Source organism: Furipterus horrens, unplaced genomic scaffold (assembly GCF_987537825.1).
Source record: "Furipterus horrens unplaced genomic scaffold, mFurHor1.1.pri manual_scaffold_6, whole genome shotgun sequence".
Classification (NCBI taxonomy): Eukaryota; Metazoa; Chordata; class Mammalia; order Chiroptera; family Furipteridae; genus Furipterus; species Furipterus horrens.
This window is the reverse complement of record NW_028327176.1, coordinates 178,326,195-178,350,275: the sequence shown is the minus strand read 5'-3', so window position 1 is coordinate 178,350,275 and position 24,081 is coordinate 178,326,195. Positions and strand designations below refer to the sequence as shown.

The window sequence follows — 24,081 nt, the reverse complement described above, 5'->3', positions numbered from 1 at the left end:
TGGAATGCTAAGGTAAATTAAATAATCTAAAGTTCTGGGGACCTTACTGATAAGTCAGTTTTAAGATAATAATTTTACACTTAAAAGAAAATAAAAAACAAAGTCTTGCTCTTAAATATAATAATAATAATTGCTCAAGCCTGAAAATAAGGAGATATGGCCTAGTAGCCACACATATTTTTAAAATAACATATGGATAATAATTGGTGTAAGATCTACTTGAGTTAGCCATGATGATGAAGAAACTACAAACGGAAGTACAGGGCTGAAGGAACCAATGAGGTATGGCATGGAAGATAGAGGACTCATTGATGCAAATATCGTATGGAAGAGGAATGACTCCCAGTAGCTGACAGAGAATTGGTCAAAATTTCAGGGGGATAGTTTATTATATAGCAAAACTTACTAATAGTCAGGTGAAAATCTGCTTCTGAATTTAATTCCTATATTATTCCCCTCTCATTAGAAACCCCAATCACAATTTAGCAACTTAAAGCAAATGGAAACTACTTCCTGGCAAAGATGTAATAATGGTGTTTTAAGTATCTTTAACTGATTGGCCTAAACAACCATTCAAGATACTCCAATCCCTTGTTTTGTAATAAAATACAACAATTTGTTAAGATAACTTACTGTAAGACAAGTTTCAATAAAGCTAAGAAAGTTACTGGTGTATAGATAGGAAAATATTTGTTAGAAATAAGATTCTTATATGTAATTGCATTAGCTAAAATCATAGTTAACCAAATGTATTTTTGACTTAGGAAAATTTTCCTCTGATGCCATTAGACTTTTTAAGTAAGTGTTAATGTCCAATAGGAAAAAATAAGCTTCTGAGTAGAAAATGATTGGATTTTGAAAAGAAGTCCAAAAAAGCAAATTTCATATAAAATGTAATCAAACGTCAAAAAATTTAAAAAATTTTTTTTTAATTTTTTAAAAAGGTGCACTACATGCAAACATAATTGTAAACAAAAGTGCACCTTATAGTGGACATTTTCAAAAGGTAAGTAACATCACTAAACCCCTTATCATAACAATACTCATCTGACACTATTAGACAAAATATTAAGACAGAAAACCTTAAAATAAATGAAAATATATCCAATCCCAAAAAAAACTTTTTGAAGCTATAAATTCAAATGATATTTTGTGGGACTTTGTCCAAAGCTCTGAATTTAATCAACTAGAATTGTTTTTAAGTTCTGTTTTTTACAATCCTTCAGCATGATTAACTTGATGTTTGATAGGGAATGTGCATTTTACCAGAAGGATGGAATACAGTGTTTTTGGCTAAGCTGTTCTTCACAGAAGAAGGCAACTTCTGTGTTGTATGCTTAGCATATTTTAAGATACACATACCAGGTGAGCAGCTTGTTCCAATGTGCATTCAATTTTTATTTGAATAAAGCCCTGTTGATATTGTGCCCCCACACTTTGGAAGATCCTATTTCAATATTCTCCTCAGGAACCAATCCAAAAAAATTTCTAGAGAGCCTATTGCAGGTAACTTTTATGTCAGGTAAACTGACAGTTGTCATGACTGGAGGACAAGTGTGGAACAAATGACATGGCAGAAGATTTAAAAGTATGCAAAAAGTGTAACAACTGAAATCTAAAAAGCAAAACCATGCTCAACTTTGAATTAAATGAAATAATATAGGGATATAAAAATAATTGGGGCATTCAAGGAATAAGGGTGCTTCATTTATGATTTTTAAATCTATAAAAATTAACTATAAAAATAAAGTACACAGGTCAGTTACCTTGATGTTAACTGTTCCAGACTAACTTCTAACAAAAGAAACTGTGATTGAAAATTGACTAGAGAATGGCTAATTAGGAAAGGAGAGGTGAAGGTCACTGGAGGTTCCAGAATTTCTAAGATCCAAATGGCTAATATCCAGACAAACTGACTTCCTTCCTGAATAGTGCCCAGATGGGAAAGATAACACTGATATGTGGTCTTTGTTGTTTTTTGACAGGGAATGTCACCAGTAGGTGACCCCATCAGCCTGAAAGCAGGAAAATTACTAAATGATGCAAGAAAATGCCTGCAGGCCAGCATACCATGGCTCCCTAAGAAGCAAGAGGGCAGAGCCTCAGGAAAAACAAATTTTCAGTTAGAGCTTACACAAAGCAGGCTGTGATATTTCTTTGCAGATAGAAAATATAAGAGCAATTTTGTTTTCATAGATATTAAGTCTAATGAGAAGAAGCAAATTCTCTTTGAGAAAAATAAGATACCATATATAAAAGGTAAGGCAAATGGCATAATCTCTTGGTAAAGTAATAGTCACCAAAGTGAGATCTATGATCTATGAACACAATCTAGTCTGGAATCAACTACTGTAATAGTATAGAGACAGTATCTCTGCCACACAACACCAGTCAGAAGACAGAAAGTAAGCAAAGTCCAAACTAAGGGAAGGGTGAAATTTTAATATGAGTCCTTCCACAATAGAATTGGCAAACACAAATCCAATTAATTTTTCAAAAACGTAATTTTAGTTGTCAGAAAGCAACCCACTACTAGCAATTATTTTTAGCCAAGTTATGCAACTAGAAAACATATTGAAGAAAGTAGGGGATCTTTTCTCAACTTCTCTCCACCTCCCAAAAATGAGATGATAATAAAAAATAAAATAAAATAAGACTACTGTATAAAAATGAGGAAGTATTACCTCCTTTTGGAAGAATTTACACTTCTAATATCTATAATAAATTACCTAGCTCAATAAAGGGAGAATTATTAAATATTTAATTAAACCACATTCAATCTGGATTTTTCCATTCCCTTAGAGATTACTCTAATACTGATAATTAACAATTTCTAACTTATGCATTCAAGATGTTTCATCTAAGCACTAGAGGAAACTATATTAAACATTAAAATGTAAGAGATTAACATTAAACTTTAAGAATTAACATATGAACTTAAATTTGCCATCTCAAAAAAGTAATGAGATTTTTGTTGATAAAGAGGTATGCAGTTTACTATTAAAAATCAAGATTCAGAAACATGTGTCAGTTGTTAAAAGTCACAATATTGAAGCAGAAGTTTTTTCCAAAAGCAAAATCTGAATTTATAATGTATTATTCTACATTACTTTTGAATGTCTGTTGTGAAAACTCTGCTCCCTTTATCAAGCATCAGTTTCCATTAACAATAACCATATAACTACATCAGTAGGAATGAATATTAATTTCTATTATGAGACTACACACTCATAACTGAATATCATGTGACTGTAAAAGAATATGAAATCATGTCAATGGACTTCCTTCTGATAATTTTATATTAAGAAATATGAATGCAGCAATCCTCTGAAGATCCTGGTCATATGCCAGCATATATATGTGAATTGTCCTAGATATTAATGTAGAACCAGGGTCTCATTTTCTTCATAAATGTAATAAAGAAGTTAAGAGTAGATTGCTCAAGAGTCTCATTTTATCCAAAAATTTATATAGGCTAAAATGAAGAGTAAAGAAAATCTTTATATAAAAAAGCTCTTTGAGACTTCATGTCTGTAAGACTCAAAATATCCAAGCCATTTTCAATTTGATATCTACTACCCTTTTATTTATAATTTATAATTGGTCTAACTTTAAATTCTAATGAGCAAAGCCATCGTGTCAAAAGAAAAAGACTGGAAACCAAAACTCAAATTGAAGAGGTCATCAGTGCTGTTTCTGATAAAACAAGATAATTCTTGGGGGGGGGGGGGCGGGGTGCTGATTGAGGACATATGGACAATTTTAACATATGTATCAGGAAGAAAATAAATAAATTGTTTAAATTATTTACTTTTCCTTTGCATCTAAGACACCCCAGATTTAAAATATAAGTATCTGATATACTGGGTAAGATGACTGCATTAATCCAGCATTCATAGGTAAGTCTTGTGTATGTAAAAAGGGGCGCAAAGGACAAAGGAGCAGCATCAGCTGTTCAAGACAAGATAAAGTTTCAGTCCCAAGTTAGGGGACAGAGATTTTTTTTTTTTTTTTTTTTTTTTTGGTGTAATTGTTCACATTGGATTATTCTGTTAAGCTTACAAAATTGGAGCCAATCACTTACAATGGGATTCCACCTTGGGCAAATAAGCCTTCCAAACACAAACTCAGAAAACAAGGGCTAACAAGCATGTAAATCCAAAATCTACAGCTGGACACTGTTCAGGGAGAGTTTGGAATCTTTTAGGTTCCTACTCTCCCCAGAAACACAATGGGACATTTTTCCTACACTACAACTATACCATAATGGGGATAAAAAGAAATACCTGTGTGGGCGTGTGCTGAGAAGGGCGGAGTCTGTTCCCCACACAGCTAGAAATAAACAGGGAATATACTATGATCCCAAGGACACATCATGCAATGTCCTGACTTCCTCGGTACCTTTCTTTCCCAAATGCAATGCCTACCTTCCGTGTGGACTGCAGAGACATAGGTCCAATTGTAACGTTTGACTATGTCAAGCATCGCCCTTGCCTGCAAAGTGTCAGAAGGGACAACCCTCAGGAAGTATTTGTACAAAGTTTTGTCACTCAGGTCGATACTTGTGGCTGAATATGCAATCTGGGGGATGTCAAAGAGCTGGAGCAGGTTCTGCACTTGAATGGCTACGGAGCTGGAGCCCGGGCCGATCACACCGGCAATGGGCTTCTTAGTCCTGCCTGAGGGGAGGGACTGCCCGTCAGGCAGGCATCGGTTGAGTCCATCCTTCTCATCTCGAATGGAAATCAAAGAGTCCCTGATAAACTCAATGCTCTGCTCCAGAGCCACGGATGAGTGCCAGCAGGAGTCCCGGATCTCACTGCCCAGGGTGATGTTGGGCAGGAGGACCGGGTCCGCGTTGATCTTATCCAACGTGTGGAACATAGCCTCCACCCTCTGGATGCCATACTGCTCCCTGATCTCCCCACACTTCCTCTCGGGCACCTTCTCCGCTGGAGGCTGGTGGTGGACTGAGAAGAGGGCCCCAATGATGACATCTCCGTCCATTCTGGCCACCGAGCGCTGAGATGAGGCTCCCGCCAGCAACACTTTCCTGCTCGGGCTTCTGGGGAGAAGGGACATCTCCAAAAAGATTGCTGGGAAGAAAACCAACAGGAGCCGGACCATTGTGATGAGGACGTGGTCCACAGCCTTCCAGCCACGTTTCCACGCAGGTCTCTCCAACCGGTTCTGGGCGCGCACAGCGGAGATACCCCACACCTGCCTCTCTCGGCTCAGTCCCGCTCGCCAACACCGCTCTTTCAACGCTTTAGCTGCCTGCACCGACGCCTCCTTCCGCTCCGCCTCCTCCCCCTGATCCTCTACGGCCACCTCCACTCACAGGAGACGTTTCTAGGAGGATTCCAGTCCTCCTTCTTCACCGGTGCACCAAGGCAAACTGTTCAAGGGTACAGTGAACGTCGTGGTGGCAGCGGTGAGCAGAAAGCCGCCGGCTAGAGAGGAAGAAAACCAAAGCTCGGTTATTGCATGTGTCAAACTCAGGGGTCAGTGATGTTGATAGTTGCCCTGTCCAATTCATTTCAGCACATCACGATATCGGCTGGAGAGACAGCTTGGGAGGCTGGTCCAGGCGGAATATGATGTGTCCCGTCGCCAGTGCCCTCATCGGTCCCGGGGGGACACAGAGCCCCGCCGACCCGCCCCCCTCCTCCAGCCACAAATCTCTTCCCGGTCCCCAATACACATTACACTCACTGATTTGAGAGGGAGGTGGGAGACAGGGGAGAGGGAGCTAGATCTTCCACCCCAAGAGAACTTTCAGGGTTTGAAAAGATCAACTTTTTTTCCCAGAAGCAATTTGGAGACTCATTATGAAGCGCTACTTCCAAATGAACGCGAACAAGGAAGGAATGCATCTTTTACTTTAGTTGAAGGGGTTGAAGAGACCCTAACGTACAGCCCAAGTAGTAAATATAAATGTGCCAGCTCGAGGAACTCCATCTTAGTTACTAAGGCAATGCCTGCTAAAGTCTCTGCATGTCGGAGTTTGGTACGCCCCCTCCTAGCCTTTCCCCCCGACCAAGTCAGGTTTACAGTAGATGTTGAGGGAGAAAGGGTGCACATAAGGTAACTTGTCTCCCGCGATGGGGGATGGAAGGAGAGGTGGAGGGTCCCCTGCACTTGCCTAAATTGGGATCTTCGGCTGTGCATAGTTGTTAGAACGGGAATGGAGCTTCCGGGTTGCTCTCGCGGCGGCAGCCCAGCCCTGCCGCGTTCAGCACCCTGGACAGTGCTCGGACCTTGCCCCTGCAGGGCCTGGAGCGGACGCTTTGACCAGCGAGTTGCAAGTCTTTGACAACCCACATCCCGCGCCCCCGACTTCGCTCTTTCAACCACCACGCAATCTTTACACACACACACACACACACACACACACACACACACACACACACACACACCTCCGCTCACCTGCTCACCATCTTTCCATCCTCATTCTCTTCCCCTTGCAGTCAGCGCTCTTGCAAGTATATTCAAACCAGACCGCCTCAGGGATCAGAGGCGCCAAATTCCAGCCGCCCGGGGGGCTGAAGTTGGCTCCCTCTCTCGTCCCTCCTCGGCTCCCTTTCTCAAGGTGAGAGTCGGAAGAGAAAAGAGCTAAAGGCGCGCGGGGCGAGGACGGCAAAAGGAGGCATCCACGGGTTCCGACGCTTCCCGGGATGCGGGACTAAAAGAAATAAATAAGCGAGGGTGCCCCTGGAACCAGGAGGAAAATCCCATAGATTGGAACTGTCTGCCACAGGGGGTGGGTTTCACCCCTGAGAGGTTTCTGCTCACCTGAGTCTGCTTGGAGAATTTGGACTTGAGACGGACCTGGGTCCGGGTAGACAGCGCTTTGGTCCCGATGCCAGAGGACCGCGGCCAGGCTCGGGAAGCAGACGCCTCAGCTCTAATCCAGACGGTGCAAGGCTGCGATCTGGGCTGTACTCTAGTGCCCTCTTTCTTCAGCACTATTTTACCGCAAGGGAAAAAGAGGGAGGAGGGAGGGAAAAAATTAAAAAACAGGTCACCCAAGGCTTGTCTACATGTTCAGGCATAAAGACCAGTCGTATAATGGGGGGAGGGGTAGCTAGGGAGAAGTGTATTAATTTCTTTACTATAACAGGGTTCTTAAACAAGCTGCTAGTATATGAACAGTCAGATCTGGTGAAACGAGTGGGGAACCGCTTAGGCTGCTTTAGGTGGATGTTCCTTCTTTGTATTTCAAGGACTCAAATGCATTCTCTCTCCTCGGAAATAAAGCCCCTTCTGAGAGAAGCAGGGTAAATACCTGTGTAGACAGCTAGAGAAAGGCTTTATTCGTAGGTTTCAAGGGAAAGAAGGAGAGGCTGCATGCCTGGGAGTAAGGGGAGAAGGTGGATGCACGCCACGATCAAGGTAAGCCAGATGAAGAGAGGCAAACCTTGGCTACATTTTCCAGGTCAAGATGTAACTAAATTGAGAATGAGAGTCAGGTCACATGAAAACACTGGAGTGAAAGCCACAGCGAAATTCCTCCCAGGCTGCCATCACCCTCCTGACAGGTCTACAGTGTTGCTTCTTGCTGCATGGAAAGTGGAAGCTAAATCACATTCCTCTGGGAGCATGTTGGCTGAGCAGAACGTGTCCCAGCTTCTTCGGAGGGGACAGACAAGTGACGGTGTGCCTTTCCACTCTTGCTCAAAGTTTTCTATTTGTGTCATTTGTAGAGAAGAGGGATCAGCTTGTGTGTGCCCCTTTACAGTTACCTTGTTCATGTCATTATCATTCTATGAAACGATGCCATGTCAGCCTGGAGGGGACAAATCACATGAGGTAGTTTTAAGTACTCTTTAGTAAGTTCCATGAAACTTAGGAAAAGAAACAATGTCTCCAGTAGAAAACAGAAGCCAATTCTCATTTTGTTCTGATCTTTTTTTCCCCCAAATGTCATACTTTCTGTATTTTTCTTAGACAATGTAAAAAGGATAGGGTTTTATTTTTTCTTTTTCCATTCATAATGCACTGAACCAGGTAAACACCCTCTATTTCTAAAACAACTCAGTTTTGGAAGTAACCATATCTTTATTCAAGGAAAATAGAAGTTAAGTTCCTGTCTTCACACATAGGGTAAAATGCTGTACCCTAAGAAAGATGTCTGCTCTAATAGCAAGCCACAGGTGTTCACAATGTCCCTTCTCACTTCTTTATTAGCCATTTAACTTCCAGTTTAGGTAATACTATTCAAGTAATACCAGGTCTGTCCAGAAAGTATCCAGTCATTTACTATAAAAAATAGACATTTATTGGAGAAAGCACAAGATACAAGAAACACTGTACCTGGGACAATGACACCTCAGTCCCCTACACAGAAGGCACCATGGGACCTCACACAATTCTCCCAGTTGCCATCAGCTGACCTGTCATATTTTCCTGAATGTCATCAATGGTCTGAAATCTCTTCCCTTTCAAAGATGATTTTAGTTTTGGGAAAAGCCAGAAGTCACAGGGCACCAAATCTAGGCTGTAGTGGGGCTGAGTTGCCTGGGTGATTTTATGTTTCACCAAAAAACTCAGCACCAAATGTGATGTGTGAGCAGGAGCATTGTTGTGATGAAGCTGCAAATCATTGCATCATCCCGGAAAGACTTCTGAATCATCCAAATAGTTTCCACAGAGGAATGTTTAAGTTTAATGCAAAATTTGATGCAGATTTGCTGCTCTACTTGCTCAGTCATTTTGAATGCAATGGTCACATAGTACACATGCTCATTGAATGGCATTTACTGCTCCCACTGACTAGTACAGTGAAGTCATTGTTCATGCATGTGCATTCCAGTCCACTGTCCTTGGCTTCCAGGTTACACCATAATCTCACAAACAACTCTCATTGTAATAAATGGCTGGACCTTTTCCAGAAAGACCTCATATAAGCCTTAAACATGATTTTCTTGACATATTTTATACACATAGTGAATGTACAAAGAGTTCTGTCCATATAAAGATCATTAAGTATAACTTGCAGGTTCAGAGAATATAATGTCTCTGCAATCCACATTTAGTTTCAGTATGTGTTCCTCAAAACTAAATATTTTTAATATATCAAATTGACATAATTTAGGAAAATATGTATTTGTTCTCAATATAATCCAAGAAATACTACACATTCAGGCTGGCTGAAACAAGTAATTTTAAAGAGGATGAGCTTGGGTATCAAAACATAGAAGATTTATGCATATGTATAAATTTTATATTACAGTTGTTAGTAAAAATAATTTCAAATACATCAATTTTAAATTATCAATTAAATTTATTGATAATTACTTAAGACAAAATTTCGAAAGTCACAATATCAAAAATAAGGCAAGAGGAAGGCATTGAGAAAGGAGAAAGTAAGATCATTGAAATACGTTTTATCTTTCTGGAAATTAAGACTCTACCAAGACAGGCAAGATGTAATACATGTGCGGACATCTAAGGGGGAAGTGTTTATTAGTAGGATTGAAGAGAATTTCTAAAAGGATAAATACATACAAATTAACAAATATAGGTCAATACATTAACCTATAAAAGTTCAAAGAATGTTAGAAGTGCATAAGCTCAGAACTACTGCCAGTATGAATCTGCTGGAAGGGTAGTGTATTACAATTCAATATGTGATTTGTAGCAGGGTCGAAAGTGTTAGGAGTATTTTGGTTTGGGAAATCCATTTAAACCAAAATAAAGTAGAGATTAAGCAACAGAATATCCAACATATTACTCAAGGTAACAATTTAAATTGTGCTGCTGTAACAAAGAGGGCAACAAAATGCTCATCACCCTTATATGTTAATAAAACAAATATTACCTGTAAACAAAATTGTGATCACTCTCCTTAGAAATGTGTGCAAAATTCTCATTGGTCTTCGTCATAAGCACATCATAGAGGAACTAGTCTAGCTAATAAATAAGCAAAAGGATGTAATGTTTTCCACATCAAATCAGTTGAAAATTTATACTCTTCAAATGAGAAAGCTAAAACATGATAGAGAATATGACTTTTTTTAAGGAAGAAAGAAATGTAGAAGCTAAGCACATATTCCAAATTTTAATGTAATCTACAGGGTATTTTGAAAAGTAAAGTTTACACAGCCATTGAAATATGAAAGTGAAGTATACACAAGAGGTAAAAACTCATTAATGAAGAGGTATTACTGACTGAAAATAGAAATGAGATCAAAGGTATTTGAAGAAAATTGACATTAAAAAAATTGATTTGTGGCAAATTGACATGTAATGTAACACTAATGAATGTTCAAGGTAGATCAATGTCATGGGAAGTGAATTCCATGCTTTTCCATAAACTACTTGCTCTGTGGAGAACTGATTTAATCTAGTGTGACATTTCTTATATTCATATATTTAATTCATGGGTTCAGTAAGATACTTCAAGCCCCAGTGGGAAATTTTAGTGTATTTATCCAATTTGGCTATCCACATTGCTTAAATCAAGGTGGAAAGTGCCATATCTTTATGCTCTGGAACAAAGGCAACAGAAATATTAAAATAAAATAAAATCTCTTCTTTCAGGAACTCAAGACATTTTTATAAAACATGGTTGGATTGACAAAGTAAACCAAATATTTTAAATAAAAAACCCCAATTTATAGATAGATAGATAGATAGATAGATAGATAGAGAGTCTGATTAATTGGGCTATAACCATATATGCAAAGGTAGAACAAAAAGCATCAGACTCCATAAGCAACTACAACTCATCATTGGCTCTGTGGACTCATGCAGATGGATGGGAAATTATACAAGTGACCACATACTGTTCTGCTATAACTTTCCAAACGTTTATTTTTTTAAAGCATTAAAATACAATTGAGGAGAATGCAAGAAACACAAGCATACAGAAAGCATACTAAAGACCACAGTTACTGCCCGTGTTATTCCCTGCTGTCCTCGGTGTCTAAAACAATGTCTAGTTCATGATAGGTGCTAAAATATTCATATTTGTTGAATAGGTGTATGGATACATTCTCCCTGAACATTAAAAATACCATCTTATTTTGATGTGTTTCTTTAAGAAGATCAAAGCCAAGCAGATTACATGTTTAATTTCTTCACATAATGTAGGAAGAGTAATTATTCTGCAACTGTTTCTCAAGTGCGTGTATTACTAGTTAGTATTAAACCATTTAGAAACATATTTATACTACAAATTGTACTACACTTAAAGTATTTAAATTTGTCACTAACCAATAGCAAATAATATTTAGATATTTTACAAAAGTAAAAAGAAATTATTACATAAATGAAAACAAACCTTTATCCAATGTGTGGGTATATAACTTGAAAATAACCATTTGAAAAGATTTTCAGAATCATCATATGCATAATAGACATATTATCCCAGTCTAATAGATCAGACAACTGAGGGACCAAGAATCTGTTCCTTGCCTCAGCTTAAGGAACAAATTAGGAGCACTGACACATTACACTACCTTTGATTCTAAATTTATAAGTTTATAAAAACCAACCATTTGAACTGAGCTGTGTTACTTATTTTCATTTTTTCTTAAGCTTTGAACTGATGCTCTCTTATCATCCCTTATCAGAAAATACTTAAGTAATAAAGAACATGAATTTGAAAACCTCTCCTTTGGGCCTTTTATCTGTTGAGGGCATAAGCATTACAGGTGATTGTTCTATTTGCTTAAAATAGACATCTTTTATAACAGTTCTAATAATGGCAGTAACCTACTTGCACAGCCTCTCACAGTCAACTTTTAAACAATTAAGAAAATTTATATCTAAATTTTTAGATCCAATAAAAGCTTTCATTAGAAAATGATAATCTTACTACAGTTCCACCTGCTACAGTTTCACCTGCACAACAAATTAAATCCTCATTCCTGTTAAAATAGCAATATATTGCCTCACTGTAACAAAAAGCCTACATGATTATTATTTATCCAGCACACCACCAAAATACTGATCTATCCAAAATGTAGCCCTTATTCTTGTGATCCCATAGTTCAAAACCTATAATATATCTCAGTTGCAATAGAATAAAGTTTAAAATCCTTAAACCTGGAACCCAAAGTCCATTGACTGAGATAGGGGTTCATGCAAGAAAAACATGGTAACTGTTCATATCCAACCCTTCCATTCTCTAAGATGGGGAAAGCCAGGAGCTTCCCAGAATAAGAGAATTATTATAACCCCAAAGGGGTTATCAAAATAGAAAAGGCATATTATGAAAGGTAATTCTGATGTGCCCTTAATTAAAAGCCATTGATACAATGTCATCCCTTTCTCCTACTCATACTTTTTCTTCACCAAATAAGCTTTTAATTATTTTATTCCCAGCTCAAAACTCTCACTCTGAAAAAAAATTTACCCATCTTTCACTTCTTTTATATTTATTTGCTCATCTTCAAAATTTGTTTCAAATGTAGCTTATTTATGAAAGATTCCAGTTACAAAGGAAACCACTTTAACAAGTGCTATTTGGCACTTTAATTTGAGATGAAATTTACTGTAAAATAATATAACTGATTCTTTTCTAATTTGCATTTTTACCCAGCCTCACTCACAATTTTATTTATTTATTTTAGAGAGAATGGAAGAGAGAAAGAGAGGGAGATAAACATCAATGTGTGGTTGTTTCTCATCCACTTCCAACTGGGAACCTGAACCGCAATCCAGGCATATGCCCTGACTAGGAATTGAACCAGTGATCCTTTGGTTTGCAGGCCAGTTCTCAATCCACTGAACCACACCAGCCAAGGCTGTAGTCACTTTTAAAATAATGACTTGTGTCAACTATATTGTCATTAATCAACATACTTTGGAATAGTTATGAAAGTCCTTTAAAATTTGGCGATGCATTATTTTTAATATTATTAATCATAGTAAATAATCATTCTTTGAGTATAACTTTAATTTTCTAGGAATGAACAATTATCACCAAAATTCTTAAATGATAAAAAGTCAGCAAGATTCTTGTAATGTAGAAAGATAACTGTCTTGCTCACAATTGAATCTCCAGAACCTAAAAATAGGAGCTAGAACTCAATAATTACTTGTTTAATAAGTAGATGTTTTGGATCAAAAATAAGGCATGATTCTGAAAAAAATTATATTTCTTTCTCTCTGAAGACAAATCTTAAACATCTAAGCAACTTCAAAATTATTGGCTTTAGGAAGGGAATAAAAATCACTTGGATATAAGTATATAGGCATATTTTTAAATCATCAATATTCTGTGTATGGATTTATTTGATGGTAATTTAATAAGTAGTTACTAAAATTTTAAACTGCATATACTATTTCATTTAAATTTTATTTTAAAATAGCATTCAAAGCATATATACATCTAAAAGAAGACTAGAAAGAAATTACATCAAAATATTAACAGTTGTTAGCTATAGAAGATAGAATAATTTAGTTTTTTCTGTATCTTCTCTAACATTTTTGCAATAAATATGTGTTAAGGTATTAAAATGTTACACTAAGAAAACAATATCTTCTATAAATGATAAAGAATTCAAGGAATCAAAGCTTCTTACGTCACAGCTGCTATCTTCACCTGACTTATCCACCATATAAGATATTCTTTACCCTTTTTATGTAATGAGAACTCTGTTGGGTATGCCAGACAACAAAGTGAACAAGATACAACCTTGGCCTTCCAGGAACTTGGAGTCTAGTAAGAAACACAGTCGGTTCACAGCCAGTACAGAATAGCATCAAAACTACCATGATAAGAGAAACCCTGAAGTACTGTGGGACCATGTGGGAGGAGTGTTAAATGACCCAGATAATGTTTTACAATTTTTTATAAATTTAAACATACACCTGTCTTGATTGAGCAATTTCACTCCTATATATGTATATATATATATATATATATATATATATATATATATCTCCAAAAGAAATAAAACATGTCTCCTGATTATAAGAATACTCATAGAAACTTTATTCATATTAGACAACTAGAAACAAATATCTACCAACAAGAAAATTAATAAACAAACTGGAGTGTCTTCATACAGTACAACACTACTCCACAATGAAAAAGAACAAATACTGATACATGAAGCAACATGGATGAATCTCAAAAGCATTATTTTGAGTAAAAAAAACTGTTTCATTCCACTTATATTAAAGTTCAAGCACAGTCACACTCATCTACACAAATAGAAATTAGAATAGTGATTACCTTTAGAGTAAGGCAGAGGATTAACTAGAAAGAAGAAAGGAGAAATTTTCTGGAGGGATAGAAACGTTCCATATTTTGACTAAATTGTTGCTTACTCAGGTATATACATTTAAAAAATATGTAAATGATACACTTAAAATCTGTGTATTTTGCTGTATGTAAATTACATATTAATAAAATTAGTTAATTTAAAAGCTTATTGCAAGTAATCAAGGTGAGAGGTGATGATGAACCAAACTAAGGCATTGACAGTGAGACTGGATGAAAGGGAAAAATTAGAGGGATAGCAAAAGAGGATGTTGTGAAAATGGGGTATGAAGAAGTCAAAATGCTTCCCCACTTTGAAGTTCAGTACAGTTTAACAGAGTGGTGCCATTTACTGAAATAGAAAAGAGGAGAAAGAAGAGTTGCGGAGTAGGAGGAGATGATGAGTTTCCCTTGAGGTCCACATAAGTGCCTTTAGACACTCCAGGGGAAATGTCTCATAAGCAATTGTGTATACAAGTATAGGGATAAGAAGTGATATGCACTGTATGTATCAGAGAAATATCTATGGGGAAACTTGGTATAAATTAAATCATAAGAGTTGATACAGTGACTTACAGAGTATCCAGGAAAGAAAAAATACTAGTTATGGTAAAAAAAAAATACTAGTTATCACAAAGTTGATTGAGAAAGAGCAGCAGAAACAGATGGGGGAAAAAAAGGAAGGTCAGAGGATACTTGATTGAGAAAGAGTCCTTCAAAATGAGAATAGACAGGAGTGCTAAGAACTGAAGAGAGAGATAAGAAGGCAAAGAACCAAAACCAGTTCATTGGATTTATCAAAAAGTAACTCAGTGGTGATATTATCAATTTTATGAGAAGTAATAACATCAGGTTGTAGGGAATGGGACTGAGGAAACAGAAAGTGAATCAAACTTTGTTCAGTGTCTGAATGCCTTCACATTTATTTACTAATAACTAAACTATAACAAGAATAACTGCATACACACACAAAGAGAATTCTGCAAACAAATGATTTAGAATTATACTTCTATAAATGAGCCAGGATTATTTTTTCTAAATGCAAAATTCAGGTCAAATTACAGATATGAATTCAGAAAAAAAGTAAATGGGTCCCCTAATATAAAATTTAACTATAAAAGAAGAGTACCTAGAGGAATATTGAATATTGAATACATATATATTTTTCTGCTTTATATATGTAAAAGGAAGGAAAGCAATGTAGTTCACAAGTTAGAAGGGTTTGCACACCAATAAGATCTATATTTAAATTCTAGGTCTATGCTTTATTAATTTTTGAGACCATAAGAAAGGGACATTTCTGAATCCCAGTTTCCTCTTCAAAAAAAAATAAGATAATTATGTTTATACCAGTAGAATTGTTTTGAAAGTTAAATGAAAGTGCTTAGTAAACTAATAGTTTTCAATATATTAATAAATGGTAGATATTATTATTACTATTATTACATAAGAACAAAGAGGATAATTTTTTCTTAACAAAAATGTCCTTTGGGCTAGAAAAGGTAACATCTGGTTGAAACAGGTCTATTCTTTGAGTACGAGTAATTAACTAAAATTCAAAATTTTCATGAAAACAACTGTTTTGTAGGCTTAATAATAAAGCTACTTTTATACTTGAATAAGGTCCTTTGAGCTATTCAGATACATCAAATTTATACAAGTATATAAATCCTTCACATATACCATTATATAAATCTAGTTCATCATCGACATGTTTACCAGTCACTACACTCTGCTGTATAATTCATATAGTTGGGAATAGTCAGATTGATTCTGGTATCTGGCCTTAGCAAAACACACTGTCTAATTTGGTTTACCACCTATAAAGCCAGATTAGAACTTAGAAGTAAGCTTATTATTGCCAAGTTCTTTAAGGTTGAAATGGAAGTATTTCTTAGACATTTTCTGCATTTGTTTCAATTAATCATTTTTCAGGCTTACACTTCATTTCTTTCTACCCTACAAGTCATGATATGCTTACGGATGTGTCAATTTCTTGAACATGTAGAAAAATTATAGAGGTTTGATTTTTCAAGCCCAATAGAATAGAAACTTGCTGTTCTAAAAGACTTGTGATGTTTGGGGATTTTTAGGATATATTCCCAGAAGTGGGAATGGCTGGGTCAAAAGGCAGCTAATAATCCCAAAACACCACTTCAAAAGAATATATGCACCCCTGTGTTCATAGCAGCACTGTTAACAATAGCCAAGATCTGGGAACAGCCTAAGTGCCCATCAGTAGATGAGCAGATAAAAAAGCTGTGGTACATTTACACAGTGGAATACTACCCAGCAGTAAAAAAGAAGCAATTCTTACCTTTTGCAACAGCATGGATGGACCTAGAGACTATTATTCTAAGTCAGTCAGTGAAAGACAAATACCATATGGTCTTACATATATGTGGTATCTAATAAACAAAATAAACTAATGAGCAAAATAGAATCAGAGGCGTAGAAACATGGAACAGACAGCTGTAAGAGGGGACAGGAAGGCAGGAATGGTTGAAAGAAGGCACAGGGAGTAGCCAAAGAACATATATGCACGACTTATGGGCATGGACAATGGTGTGGGGACTGCCTGGAGGGAGTGGGGGTGGGTTCATTGGAGGCAGGGCAAAGGGGAAGAATTGGAACAACTGTAATTGCATAAAAAATAAAATATTTTTTAAAAACGTATAAAAGACTTATGAGAGTTGTGAAAGCTAAATATATGGTAGTATTTGGTGACAATGACAGTTGGTGGTGATAGTGGTGATAACAATAGTAGCAGCAAAGAGCCCAGGTATGAGTTCTAAGAAACTCTAAGTGGCTGAAGGAGGGGAACCCATTAAAGGGGAATGCCATCCAGAGAAGTATGAGAAAAACTGGAAGAATAATATGTTAAAGAAGCTCAGAAACAAAAGAGTACCTCAAGAAGGAGGAATGGATAAATCATGGGAAATGTTGCTGAAACACACAAATTAAAATTAGAACAGAAACTATCTCCTGGATTTAGCAATATGGAGGAAATTAGTGACCCTAGCAAGAGCGATTTGGTCAAGTGTTGGGAGCAGAAGCCAAATGGAGCGATTTAAATAACCCAAGAGAATTTACAGATTAGTTTTTCTGAATTAATAAGAGAGTTCTGCAAAGCTGCTATATATAAAACCAATATACCAAAGCCAAATATATTCCTAGATACTAACAAGTAACAGAAAAAAATTAAATGAAAAAAACGTTATTTATATCTAGGCAAAGAAAGCAAACTGAACTCATTAATTTACTATTGTTCATGCAATAAACCTTATTAAAATGACAATAAAGAAATTTTAAGGCACAAATCTATAAAGCAATGAGAACAGAAAATGAGAAAACAGAAAAAATTTACCCAAATGAAGTGTATGGAAGAAAGACAACTGATTGAAAACATTTAAACAAATTGAGTCCTGAATTGGCAGTGAAAAAATCCATAAGCAATTTTCAGTAATATCACAGCACCCACATTCAGAATTTGGAAGCACCAGCTATCTCTAAAAGTAGAAATGAGGGTGAGGCTAAAAATAAGAGTATTGGTTGAAAGTTTAAGGAGCAGAGGGATCCTCAGGTCCCTTTCTGTAGTCCACATCGACAAGTAACTGGCCCTCCTCCCTCCCCTTGCAGGGGGAAGGGGTGAGGGTAGGGAGTGGAGGTCTGATTGACAAGACCCCAATCCCCTGACCTTTTCCACTACTCATCCCCTCTAAAATTGGCATTCAGTTTTGTGCCTTCTGTGCAGGAGATTGGAAGATGCTTCTCTGGATAACCCAATGGGTGATGGATATAGTCCTTGCAAAAAGAAAGGTTTGTGTCCCTGCCTCTTTCTCTCTACTCGGGATACTGGTTGTGTGGTCCTGATGTGAAGAGCTGCTGCAACCATCTTCAGACATTAAAGGGAAGCCTGGCGAAAGCATAAAGATGCTAACAAAGTGAAATGTTATCATTGAGCTGCTACAGCCAACCTGTAACAACCTTTCTCCAGATTTCTTGCCTTTATTACTTAAGCTACAACTCATCAGGAATTCTGCTAATTGCATATAAAATCTTTCCCAGCTGGTAAAATTATTGCTTTAAAATGAACAGTTAAATTATTAATGGCCATGCAATTTTCATTAAAAAATTATATTTACCTCCAGGTAATTTCCTCCTGAATATTAAGGCAAACATACTCTGTCTTGATGACAATCTCCCTACCAGTGTGAAAAGCTAAATATTACTTTCTAGAATAATTATTCACTGTTATCATTATCTTTAATAGTTGTGATTTTAAGAGATTGAAAATAACAAATTTTCTTTAAAAATAACTACATAAGCAGTTATTGAGCATCTAATTCCTATGGTTCAAGCTAGATACTCAGTGAAAAAAATGAAATAAAGTTCTAAAGGATATTACAAGTGGGAAAATAAAACTCAGACTTTTAAATTTAAAGTTAAAGTAAATATGTCACATTAAAAAACCCTATAACTTGAACATGTGTCCTTGCAGAGATACAGATAGTTAAACTTGGAAGAAACTGCTACATGTCTTTAATTACTACTATTATTTGCTGAACAGGTAAATTCAACAGTCTTTCAAAATAGCTTGGAAGAACAGTTTCATGTAATGTATATTTTTGCAAGCAAAAGCTTTATAAAATTAGATTTAGTCTATTATATATGTGAAGAGAACAATAGTTATTAACTCATTATATTGGTGATGTGTTTTCAGTTTATTTTCCATATTCTGATTATATAAATATATAATTAATATCTTTCTAACAAAATATACATTATCTGCATCCAGATTTACTTTAAAGACAGTACCATATTCCTATATCCTAAAATCTACTATTTTATACTTACTCTTCCATTCACAACATGTTTTAGTTTAAAAATCATGTTTATTTAATTTTATTACACAAATTAAATGTGTCAAGTAACCATAGGTGAAACTTACAAAACACAACCTCCTTCTCTTGCTACCAGAGGGAGCTATCCTAACCCTTCATTTACTTCATAGACTAGTCTAGTTATTACAGCTAAAGAGAAAATGGTTACTTTCTGATGGGAGATTTGATCTTTTCAGGGAGAAATATAGTATTTGTTTGCTGATGCAGGGTTGAGCATCTCTGTTTCCCTCAATAAATGTGAGATATTTTTAAGCTATTATTCTAAAGCTAAGTTTGCTAATATTTCAAAAAGAAAATTGGTTTTGGATTTTCTTCTGTTCCTACTAAGGATTCATTAGGCTGTGTTTCCCAGAATCAATGTGCACATTCCGAAAACAAAGTCCTAGTTTTTCAGTATATCTATTCCCACTCATTGATATTCTCAACTTGCTCGTATGGTATTTTCCCTATTGTATTCTCAATGCACAAACCATATGTACACAAATCTGGCCATAACTTGATAAGAAAACCAATTTTCTGTTCTTTAACTGGTGTCTTAACTGGCCAAACACAATATTCTCTGATTATAATATTCAAAAAAGAACAACTATAGATGAAATTGTGTCTTAGATAATGCTTATTTTAAAATGCTTCTTTTTTTTTTTAACCTCATCTCTTGAAACATATTTCCTATTTTATATAGCCTCAACCAACAAGTCATTAATCCAAATGACCATTCTTACAAAAGCACCTGAGTATAATGGATTTTGTAGGGTCATAGCTTATCTATCATATGTATGTGGCTTCTCACCCAGTCCCATAGTCAGTAGCAAATCGCCTACTAAACTGGCTGACAATGGTTTTATTGGGAGGGCCCCCACAGATTTCCATATTTATTAGAGACTCCTGAAAATAAAGTAAATGTATTTTGAAAACTCTAAATTGCTGTGCAAATATAAGCAGCTATTGTCTTAATCCTTTCGGGATACTATAACGAAATATGAGACTGATAAACAACAAAAAATTATCTCTCACAGTTCTGGAGGCTGGTGACATCCAAAATCAGGGTTCTAGTATAGCCTGATGAGAAGCTTGTATCCCAGGTGACAGGATTGTATCCTCACATGGTAGAAGCAGTGAAAACTCCATTGGAGCTAATTCCATTCATGAGGTCTCTACCCTTAAGACCTAATCACCTACACAAAGGCCCACCCTCCTAATATCATTCATCACCTTTTGGGTTTGGTTTCAACATATGAATTTGGGAAGGGGAGTGACACAAATATTCAGACCATAACAGTTGTTGTTGCTGCTCTTGTTATTCTTGTTAATTCAACAACAATCAATATTATTGAATGCTTACTATGAGCCAGGCACTTTTTGAAGTGATTGGAATGCATCAGTCATCTAACAACATAAAAAAAAAATCTCTGATTTCTTTCTACTAGGAAGAAATAAACAAACAAAAAAAATTAGACACTATACACAAGTACATTATGTATGTCACAAGCACCCTGTTGAAAAGAAGAACTGCAGATTAAGGAACATAAGTGTAAGTTGGAGACTAGAGAGTGGGAATTGATTTTAAATTGGGTAGTCAGGGATCGGTAATAGGGTGAACTTTGAACAAAGATTTGAAAGAAGTAAGAGAATGATCCTTGAAGATACATATGAGTGTTCCAAGCACAGGAAACATCCAGTCAAGGACACTGAGGTTTGAGGGTCGATGGTGTAATTGAAGACACGTAAGAACACTGTCCTGGCTGGAGCAAAGTGAATGAGGGAGAGAGAAGCAGGGAAAGAGGTCAGAGAACAAAGGGCGAACCAGATTGTATAGAAAACTCTTTGCCATTGTAAGGAATTTGGTTTTTATGTTGCATGAAATGGTAAGCCATTTAAACAGTCTTGAGAAGAAAAAATGACATGATATGACTTACGAGTTAAGATTACTCTGGCAATATGCTATCAGGAGGTAAGAGTGGAAGCACTGAGACTAGTTAGGAGACTATTTCATTAATACAGAAAAATATAATAGCTGAATTAAACCAGTCAGCGAAAGACAAAATACCATATGATATCACCTAATACAAGAAACTAATGAACAACACAAACAAACAAGCAAAATAGAACCAGAGGCATTTAAACAAGGAACATACTGACAGTGACAAGGGGGAGGGGAGGAGGCAAAGGGGGGAAAGAGGGGAAGGGTCTAGTCAAAGAACATGTATAAATGACCCATGGACATGGACAATGGGGTAGGGATTGACTGTGGGAAAAGGAGTGGGGAGGGAGGGGGAAGCAATGGGGAAAAAAGTGGGACAACTATAATAGAAAAACAACAAATAAATTTAAAAAATAAATAAAAGTTGCCTCCTTAACAGGGTTTGAAACAAATTTTAGCTATTGTTTCTTAGCTAGTTTCTTGTCTTAAATGACATAATCAGGAAGGGTCAATTCTATGTATGGTAAAGGTGTCTATCTGGCATGATTTCCAGGTACTAGAAAGGTACATGCCCTCCAAAATCCCCTACCTCTTGTTTGTATTGGGCATCTAAATTTTAGAATGTTTCTCAAAGGTTTTGAATACTATTATAACACAAATGACCCTGAAGACAAATGCAATTTAAGTTGTTATCTATTAATCAACATGTTTACACTACTGTATGCCAAAGTGGTCAAAGAAACATAGAAAGGAGCTAGAAAGGACTGTCTCAACTATTACAGTTTAAAATCGAGTAAGCTGAAAATCATAAAAATTAAATGACTTCCCAGGATCATAAAACTCGAGACAAGACATGAAGCTAGAATCTAAGTCTTCTCATTCCTAGTTCAGTGCTTTTGGGGTCGGGGGAGATTTGCTGGGGGAACATATGAGTAGCACAGAATGAATCCCTATTTGGGAAGACAGCGGTGCTGAAGGCAGGAATGGACATCAAACACAGGGCAGGAACAAGAAATTTGCACACCCCAGACACATACAGTGTTTATATGTCAACTATTCCTCCATGAAGCTGTTAGAAACGAAATTAATTAAACAATAAAGAAGTTAATAAAAAATTCTCCGTTGGCCCTAGATTCTTCTTCACCTTCTACTGCATCTCTCTCTGCTCACAGTCAACACCAAGAAGGAAGCTCTGCACTGGGTGGCCACTTCTCTTCACTTCTTCAAGCTACTGCAATCAAGTTCCCCTTTGATACTATTTAAACTCCTCAAGCAACAGTCATTAATTATCTCCTAAAAGATTGATAGGATTTTTAAATATCTCTGAATATTTAGTTTCTCTCCAGAACTGAAGTGCCAACTACTCCTCCCAAATTAAAACCCTCTATGCACTCGGTTTCTGTGTCTTTCTGCTTCATAGGCTTCCTATCTTAACACTCAGCCCACATGTCTCAGCCTCCTTTTCAGCTCTTTCTCTTCTGTTTGCTCTTTAAATGGTAGTGTTCCCCATCTTACCACTCAGCCCACACATTCTCAGCTTCCTTTTCAGCAGTTTCTCCTATATTTGCTCTTTAAATGGTAGTGTTCCTCAGGGTCCTATTCTAGTCCCACATCTATTCCTCCATTATAAGCTGCCTCTGAGTAATTTTATCCTTCCTCTTAACTTCATCTGCTGCCCATCTATCATTTCTGTCTCCAGGCCAGACATTGTCTTTAGTCCCATTCTCATGCAGTCATTCATTTACTCATTCAACTCATCCAAACAAGTGCCCCGTGCATGCATATCTACACACAGGCATCTGACACTCAACAAGACCCAAACAGAAATCATCTTTTCTCCAAACTGTACCTGCTGATGTACTCCTTAGCTCTATAAAAGTCTGACTCATACATTGCTTCCTCCTCTCCATTTCTCCAGATACTGTTTTAGTCCAAGTCTATCTGAGCACACCAGCTGCAATGGTGTTCTAATGGTCTTCCTCTCTCCGGAATCTCCCCATCCATTCCATCCTCCATAGCATGACTAGGTTATCTAAAACACAATCTGACCATTCATTTCCCTGGTTAAAATTATTCTATGCCCCCTATATTCCTAATGGAATAAATTTCAAATACCTTATCAAAGTATTAAATGTTCCCCCTAATCAAAACTCTCGGCTACTCCCCCATTTGATTTCACTTCTTGCTCTACCTTCACCACTTTCTCACTTCCATTCTTTATTCTACCCATGTCCAACAGCCTGCAATGTCTTCAGATAATCCAGTCTGCCTTACATCTCCAGGCCTTCACACTTAAGAGGTTCGTTTAACTGAAGACACCTTATCTTCTTGTCTACCTGGAACATACTCATTAAGCCTTTAATATTCAACTTTATTTTCTTCTATGAAACAATTTTCAACCATCCTAAAAAATAGTTTTTCAGTTGCTCATTTGTGCCCTCACAACAGTTTTCACTTCTATCATAGCACATACAAAAGTTTATTATACTATTTTTAACATGTCTATCTTTTCTAATTAGACAGTGACAAAATTGACAAGGACTCTACCTCATTCAATTTGTAAAGTGTTTCACACAAGATTTTATAAAACATTTACTGAGCGGAATTTGTCATATGTAAAATTTAAAAAAGGATACCTGCATATGTGATATATTTATCCAAAGAAATAAATACCTAATTATATACTTTCAAGTACCAAGGCAGGTATGAGGGAATATTTTAGAGATGGAGGAGTGGGGAGTTGATTTCTGTATCCTTTAATTATTCTCACATTGCTGGTGCTCCTACTGCCGCATGGACTTCATAAATTTCTTTCTCATTATACAGGGTTGAGAAAAAGTAGGTTTATATTTTGAGTATGTGAAACGCAGTGTTTATTTTTATATTATTACTTATTAAGTATTGTATTATTTTCCATATGAACAACTATAAACCTACTTTTGACACACCTTGTATTGCCAATAAGGTAGTAGAGAAGTCAATTCTGTATAGAAATTGGTTTCTATTTTTACCTTTTCTGTGTATTATTTAAAACCTCA

General features: G+C 36.4%; 1 protein-coding gene across 1 annotated transcript in view; it reads right to left on the bottom strand.

The window, feature by feature from the left end:
• Nucleotides 1–5,127, bottom strand: part of GRM1 (glutamate metabotropic receptor 1) — a 348,454-nt gene extending 343,327 nt beyond the window's left edge. Inside the window, exon 1 of the mRNA XM_090280685.1 lies at nucleotides 4,428–5,127. Coding sequence (XP_090136811.1) covers nucleotides 4,428–5,127 — 700 coding nt within the window. The remainder of the gene's footprint in view (nucleotides 1–4,427) is intronic.
• Between the last annotated feature and the right edge of the window lie 18,954 nt (nucleotides 5,128–24,081).